The 8,392-nt window shown below is 41.8% G+C and overlaps 1 protein-coding gene across 5 annotated transcripts in view; it reads left to right on the forward strand.

The window, feature by feature from the left end:
• PTPRM (protein tyrosine phosphatase receptor type M) overlaps positions 1-3,586 on the forward strand; it is a 699,551-nt gene extending 695,965 nt beyond the window's left edge. For all 5 annotated transcript variants that reach the window (XM_039845844.1, XM_039845843.1, XM_039845845.1 and 2 more), the window contains one exon: positions 2,741-3,586. In XM_039845844.1, the coding sequence (XP_039701778.1) occupies positions 2,741-2,794 (54 nt within the window). In that variant the 3' untranslated portion in view covers positions 2,795-3,586. The remainder of the gene's footprint in view (positions 1-2,740) is intronic.
• The last annotated feature ends 4,806 nt before the right edge of the window (positions 3,587-8,392 follow it).

The following is an 8,392-nucleotide window of genomic DNA, read 5'->3' on the forward strand; positions in this document are numbered from 1 at the left end:
ATCACTTCCTCATGCCCAAAGCCAGCTGATCTCCCTCAGATCGGGAGAGCTTGGAACCAAGGCATGATTTTTTCTTGTGTTTATTTTTTTTTTTTTTTTTTTTGCCCCGAAGCACAGAGATTGCTCGTGTGGCTTAATTATACAATTCAAAACCAAGTGAGTTGAGAGGAAACCACAGTGATAGGCCTGTACCTGGTGATCAAGTGTAATCAGTTTCCAACGTAGGAAGATTTCAGGCATTTCTGAGGTGCATGGGGGAGGGGATGCGACAATTTATGATTATCCTTCTCATTCCTCTTCTTTTTCTGATTCAGAAACCAGTCATCACAGAATGGCATCTTGTTTAGGAGAGATAAGATGAGAGAGAATTCATTTTGAAAATTATAGCCATGCCTGCGACCTCATTGCCTTCCAGCATAGCAGCCCCTTGGCAGCAAGGCCTGAAACACCCCTGGTGCTTCCTTGACTGTGCTGTGGCCTGAGGCCAGCAGCCACATTTCCTGCTAAATGGAATTTTAACATTTTCATATGTTAAAAGGATGGTTCGTAGTAGGCACTGAAATTAGTTGCACAATTAGGTTTGTACCAAATCATGTTTATCCAATAAAGAATTGGATTTCCATGAAAAAAAAGTCTCTGTGATACACACACATACACAAAAGAGAAATGATTGAAATACTTCATAAGCAATATGTCATCTCTGATCTGACAACATCAGAATTTTGAAATTCAAGTGATTTATTTTAACTTTTCTGAAAATAAAAGTGTCAAATTCTGAAGTAAAAAAAATTCTGGAATGCGAGTGAGAAAGTTTTTGTGCAGACATTATCTTCAGTTCTCTTGGGCATATACCCATGAGTGGAATTTTTGGGTTATAGGGAAAACTATTTAACCTTTTGAGGAACTGCCAGACTGTTTTCCAAAGTGGCTGTACCATTTTACATTTCCACCAGCAATGGATGAGGGTTCCAGTTTCTCCACATCCTCACCAACACTTGTTATTGTCTGTCTCTATTTGTTTTAGCCATCCTGGCAGATGTTCCTGCTATTGGTGTCTGAGCTTGTGGCACCCTCCATATATTGAAACGATCTTTCCGTTTTCACCTCTAGATTATAAGCTTATCTGAGGACTGAGGCTGTATCTTAAAACCCCTAGTATCTAGCATTAAATGTTTATTGGCTTGAATCAAATGCTGCTAAACCCTTTGTCATCATTTCCATGTAGGACCAACATTTGACTCCCCCCAACTATATGTCAGAGTCTGTGCCAAAGACTGCTTGCTGTGTTATACACAAACAGATAAACTACGACTCTTCTCTTCAAATAAATAGGTTAGAGTAGTGAGGCATTTAGAGAATGAATAATAAGTGAAGAAAAGGAAATCAGGAGGCACATATCCAAAAAAAGAAAAAAGGAGAAATTTACTTTTAATTAATTTGGCAAACCTAAAGTAAAAGATCTGACTCCTTGGTTGTGGCCCTTGTGTTTGGTGGGGAGACAAAGGTGCTGACTCTCACACTCACGGAAGCTTGTCTCTTACTTGGTGGGAAGAGAGCCTCACAGTTGCCGAGCCTCTCTGCCCCAGACACTGGGCTGCTGCCAGGTGGCAGATGGAGATGTCTTCAACCCCTTTGTCCCTCTGGTTGCTTTGGAGGCCACACCCAGGTGAGCATCCATTAGCACAGTGCACAAACACATGCAGAATGCCCTCCCCTGCCACCTGCAACCCCCCTGGGTGGACCGGACTTCACAAGGGGCTTGCTCGGGCCCAGGTTCATAATATGAGAAATCTGCTCAAGAAAAATGAAGTCGCTGCCTGATTAAAAACTGGTATGTATTTCCTAGAGAGTATAACACATTTCCTCTCTGTGCCTCTGCCTGGAATGCCTGTTTTAACCCCAGTAAGGGTTACCATATATTATATCATTCAAAGCAGGACCCTTTTGAAAGTGAAAGTATACTACTTATACTTATGCCAGGACAAAGGCACAAACCAGTTTTGTTCTGAGGAAACCAAGGCACATTACCACCTACTCCAACTCCCCCCGTTTGTTCTCTCTCTCCCGTTATTTGCTACCTCTTTTCAGATCTTCCTTAAGAAGTTCCACTCTCTTTTTCACCTCACCCATATTGGAGGACCATTCGTGGACCCTGCTCAGCTCTGCCTCATGGGTTGTCTTGGGTTACTTGTCTCATCCTTCTTGTTAGAACATGGACTTCTCCAAGTCAGGGACAAGGTCAAGGTGCTTGGTGCTTAAAAATTTCTCATAAAATGGAGGAAACCCTGCTGACCAAAAATCAAAAGTAAAGTGGGGCCAGGAGTGAAGCCACATATATTTCCAGAGGGCCTTATATGAGTAGTTCATGAAAGCATTTCCTCCAGCCCTCATTATTCATCCTTATACCTCTTGATTTTCAAATATTTTGTTCTCAGGGTATTGACCTACAGGTAAACATATACGTGTGGACAAACGTGTGTGTGTGTGTTCCAGTTGTCTAAAACTTTCCAGAAATTCTAGTGAATGTAGCTATCAAAATACCTTTCATCAGACCTTGCGGGGAATATCTACAAACGATGGGTACGTTTGTGGTACAGAACCATGACTCTGATTCAACTCGGAATCAAATTTTTCCCACTGTGATTTCTTCCAATTAAACCCCTAATCTGGCATGATCGCTTTAATAGAAACAGCATTTAGATATTATAGAGCTGACATATTTTTCCCTTTTGTTTTCCAGGATCAGTACAAGTTCTGCTATGAAGTGGCCCTGGAATACTTGAATTCTGGCTGACAGCATCACAGCTCTGCAAATGAACCCTTTCATCCCACAAAGCCAAGATGTTCCATGGCATTTGTGTAGATGAGATCAAGACTTCTCAATATGCTTACTTTGCTTTGCATAATTGGCTCTTTTTAAGAGCCCAAGAAAGTGTATAAAACTGCTTGCACTGCCCAATTCCCAGTAAAGCTGCTGCTGACAGAAACACACACACAGCACACGGTTGTCCAGTGCTGTATCCCTGGACAGCACTTGTTAGAGCAGCGTAGATGTCTGGTAAATTGAAGAGCACAATTATATTCTTATGAAGGAATTTGTACCTTTGGGGTATTATTTTGTGGCCCGTGAATCTTTGTTATTGTTACATCCGAGTGTACATTTTTGTTCTGTGGAGAATGCTACCTGGCATTATGATAATATATTATTTTAGTTAATATTTGTATTTTAACATGTTGCATAATATAAGTTTATGTAGCTTTCCAAGACTAACAGGTAAATGTATAATGAACAAAGATATGTTGTATGAGTTGTTGTTTCTATCAGATTTGTATTGTTTCCAAGGGAAAAGCTTGAGAGGAATTCAGTTCAAAAATGCAAAGCTCAACCATCAGAACCACAGATCCAAAGCTTTTCCATTTGTTTATATTGTAAATATTTTTGATTTCATCAAATTATTTATTCATTAAAAGAAATTTTTGTGAAGCACAGAGAGTGACAATCATTTTTATTAAGCTCAGGAAACAATTTACTGTATCACGTTACTATGTCTGAATTCTCAACTTAATAAATAAAGACCGGTGACCAGTTGTGGTTAATTTCTAGTGTCCCAGTGTCCAGGCAGTGGAGGCAGCTCTGGTCATTCTGGATCACTGGCAGAGAGATTGCACCTGGGGTCTATTGGCCTGGAACAGATGGAGTTGAAATTTTTGAGACAGAACTTTTGTCAGTAAGAAACCTAGGCCCATCCTGGTGCTGAAGAAACACAAGCCACAAAGTCTGCCTAGGCAGTGAATTCTCCTCTGGTGGGCAGGATGTTACAGAGAGCACTGGGCGGGACAGCCAGGCAGTGATGTTCCGACACATGGGAGCCACCTTCTCTTTCTTTCACCTCAGTCAGCAGGGGTATATCTGTCCTCTCCAAGTCTCGTTCAATCCCGAAACGCCGAGAGAACACTTTTTAAAGGGTTATAGGGTCAGAGTGTATTTAAGCAGCACACAAAGCTAAACAGTTCCTAGAGAGGGAAATCACGACAGGTCGGCCTGCTCTGCTCTCTCGAGGGCTCTGCCTGACCGCTGAAGAAGGGTGCTATGCCATGGACTTATAAAATGAGTTTAAATTGAGTTCCACACTATGTTGAATGATGGAGACAAACCTTTATCAAACACCAATTCTGTGCTGGGTGCTTTCCCAAGTGGCAGCAGATCCTCCCTAAGACAGTATGATCTGGGTACAGTTACAGAGCCATCTTACAGCTAGAGAGGATCTGATTAGAAGAGATTAGGTAACTCGTCCAAAGTCATCCCAGCTGGTCAGTGCCAAATGCCTCCAGGGGCCAGGAGGTGGAGGGACAACAGCAAAAGCACAGGTACCCTTGTTACAATGCGGGGTGCAGGAAATACCACTCCTGCTGAGATAGGGAGACAGGCCTATCACCTACTCTGGAAAGGCTCAAGGGTGGTGGTATTCCTGCCCTTTTTGGAGATCTTGGTGACCAAAGATGCCAAGAGTGGAGGTTGTCAATCAAGGGGACTGAAATCTACATCTGCACCTTAGGCACCACTTCGCTCTGCTGAGTGTACAGCCACACCTCCCTGACCGATGTCAGTTTCCCAGCCCCGCCCCCTTCCCTACAGCCCTGACCTATGTCAGTTTCCCAGCCCCGATCCCTTCCCAGAGTGAGTGGAACTCCTCAGACGCCCAGGAATTGCTGGCCAGCTCTGAGCTGAATCTACACAAAATTATTTGTGGCTCTGGTTCCTCCAGGACAGGCCTCTCACCATCCTCACCCAGTTCTCTTTGATAAGCTCCTAAAACATTAAAAACTGCTACTGAGAACCTCTTTGTAGGGATGAATGCATACGAAAGGTCACATCATTGCATGCCCCTTAGGCGCCCCCGGTTCTCCTCTACACAGTCATGGCTCTATTCTTCATTTCCTTAGCTGGGGTAAAAAAGAAGCCATTTTAGCATGCTGTTGAAGTGACCTTGAGTCTGACAATGCAGCCCATTTCCTAGTCCATCTCTATATTATCAACCACTCCCATCTCACATTGAAGCCAATAGTTTCCTCTCGGCTTTTGGATCTCTTGGATTTTTATTTCTTTCACGTGGTTTCACCTCTTAGCAGAAATGACGATAGAAGAGAAGTGACATTTTGTGGCTTTTTCTGATTTTTCACGAGGCCTTGCAGCATGGTTGAGATTCTCATTACTTTCAATACACAGAGAAACTCTCTGCCCCTTGCAAACAAAAGAAACTGATCTCTTGGTTTAGTGTCTCTTCCATTTTCTCTCAATTCTCTGGGGTCCCCTCCATTGCAGCATCCTCAACCTCCCAGACACTTCCATGCCCATGACTGCTGTGAAAACCGAATAATCCTGTCTCCTGACTTCCTGACATAATCCTGCTCAAGGACAACTTCTTAACAGTATTTTATTTGAGTGCTATGATGGATTCACAATATGTCAATTTGGAGGTCACTGAACTACATATCCCAGGATTCCACTCTCTCTGTATTTCTGGTAGGTGGACCCCCAGAGGTCATTTTATGCAAGATATAGAGTCAAAAGGAAGTGGCAGCTATATGATTTTTACACTCAGAAGGTGGTCAGCTATGGGCCCAGTTGCTGCCCATGCCAACAAGGCGAGCTACCAGGACGACGTGTGTGAGCTGCCCACTAGTGTTCTCCTCAGTCTCCAGCTCCTGTTCACAATCTAGATCCAAACCCACACCTAAAACATAGGTTTTGTCAAGACATTCAATTTCAGGTGTCAAAATCAGTATTAGTTATCTACTACTAAATAACAAATTGCCCCAAATTTTAAATGCTAAAAACACCTATAAGAATTTATTATTGCATGCAGTTTCTATGGGTCAAAAATTCGGGAGTGGCTTAGCTAGATGATTCTGGCTTAATGGCCATTTATGCAGTGACTGTCAAAATGTTAGGTCAGGGCTGCCATCATCTGAGACTGTGGCTGGAGAATATACTTCCAAGATGACTTACTTAAACGCCTGTCAGGTTGGTGCCAGAAGTTGGCAATAGGGCTCATTTCCTGCCAGTGTGAACCTCTCCAGCCACTTAAGTGTCCTCATAGCATGAGAGCTGACTTCTCTCAGAGATTCTAGAAGGAACAAGGCAGAAGCCACCATTTTTTTAAGACCTAACCCTTAGAAGATATACTCTGTCATTTCCGCAACATCCTATTGGTTACAAAAGTCATTTCTATTTAATGTGGGAGGAAATACACAATGGACACTATGAGGAGAAAGAAAGATGGCTGCAGTCAGGCTCCCTCCTGACACCGTTAGCACCTGCCAAGAGGAAGTGACTCAGCACTTCTCCCCTTATGGAACCATGTGCCGTGTGAGCATGTGCGGGCTTCTGTAACTTGGTAGTATGCCACTATTGTTTAACTTGTGTATAACAAGGCATTACCGCCCCGCGAGGCTAGCTGTGCCCTTGCTGGAATAAAGAGCTATGTTACAGTTGCCTACGGCTCCCCACATTTTCTTCCAACTGCCCAAGTCTTGTACCCCTTACCTTGGAACCTCGAATCTGCAGCAACACAGACATATGATTAGTGGCCATCATAGTTACCACCTGCCACCTGCTTCGGACCTCTCACATCACCTGGCACCTCAGTTTGTACAGGTTGATCAGCTGGAACATATCACATCCTACCCCTGAATGCTTAGCCTATCAGTCAAGGCTCACTCCTCTCCTATGTTATCCTCGCCATCCTGCTATACATTTTTATCCTACCAGCTTCTGTTGACTTTACCACCAGTCATTTTTACTCTGCCCTAAGGAACATTTGTTCAGGTGTAAATTAACCTCCCCCACAGCCTTAATTAATATAAGGCTCTCTTTCTCCTACTCCCAAGGAAATGGCCTCCCCTGAAACTCTCTCAAGAGGAGATAACTCATTCTTCTACATTCCAAATAGTTTCTCAGTTTCAAGGACTGCCTTTCATACTTTGTTAGAGCTAACTGATGGCCACGCCCTGCAGCTTGTCATCTTGAACTGCCTCACTTCTGTAATCTTAAATAAACATGCCCAATTCTGACCCCAACTTTTTCAGCTGCTATCTTTCACTTTGCCTTATTCCTGCCATCCTTGTTCTTCGAATTTATAAACAACTTCCAGTCCATTCTCTAAGTGACTGCTAATCTCAGACAGGCTAGAGTAACAAAGACCAGATTTATCCTCCTAACTTAAACAACTAAAAAAACTCGGGATAAGTTTTTTTAAAAAATGAATTTCAAGACATTGACATCAAGTAATGAAGGAAACAGGAAACAAATTAGGTGAACCCTAAGATCGCCCTAGCTTGCAGCCAGGAGAGATTTCCAGACCGCGGGTACAGGAAGAGGAAATCCAACCAGAGCCCAGTGGTCTCTCTGATTTGAAATGAGAGTTCCCTTATTTGAGCTGAGAGTTTGAAAAAGCCAAAGTGGCTAGAGTTTGCAGAGTTGAATAGCAGAGATAAGAGGCTTGCATAGAGAAGGAGTTCTGAAGATGTGCAAACTGTCTCCCTCAAGTCTTCAGCTAAGTACTGATCAGGATAAGCATGTAAGAAAATTACTTGAGATCAAGAAAAGAACCACCCAAAAAGATTAGAGGGAACAATACTCATAGTTCACACAGGGACAGAATAGTTCCTATTCTCATTGGATTAAAAAAAAAAAAACCAGAAAGGTTTTGCTTCAGTAAGTGGGGCAAAATTATCTCTAAACTAAACACAGCTGTGGGCCTGACTTACAAAGCAGTAACTGAAAGAATCAAACTGTTTCCAAGTAATTTGACTGCATCACAGAACAAAACTCAAGAACATTTATAGGACTACAAAAATATCCAGCACTCAAGAAAATAAAATTAACAATGTCTGATATCCAATCTGAAATTACCAGGCATACAAAGAAGCAGGAAAAATATGACCAAAAAATGAGGGGAAAAAATCAATTGAAACTGACCCAGAAATAACATGGGTGATAGCTTTATTAGACAAGCACATTAAAACAGTTATTTTATAACTGTGTTCCAGATGATAAGAAGTTAGAAAAAAGATTTAGCATATTTAAGCAAAGATATAGAATACATTTTTAAAAATCCAAATAGAACTTCAAAAGATGAAAACTACAAAGCTTGAGATTAAAAAATGTATACTAGATGGAGTTAGCATCACCTTAGACTGCAGAAGAAAAAAATTAGTGAACTTGAAGGTACTAATAGAAATCATTCAAAATAAAACAAAGAGAAAAGATCAAACAAAAATTTTTAAAAAGAGAACTGTAGGGGAAAAAATATTTGAAGAAATGATGACCAAAAATTTCCAAACATAATTGAAATTATAAATATACAGATCTAAGAAGCCAAATAAACCT

Source organism: Pteropus medius, unplaced genomic scaffold (genome assembly GCF_902729225.1).
Source record: "Pteropus medius unplaced genomic scaffold, Ma_sr-lr_union100, whole genome shotgun sequence".
In the NCBI taxonomy this organism is placed as follows: Eukaryota; Metazoa; Chordata; class Mammalia; order Chiroptera; family Pteropodidae; genus Pteropus; species Pteropus medius.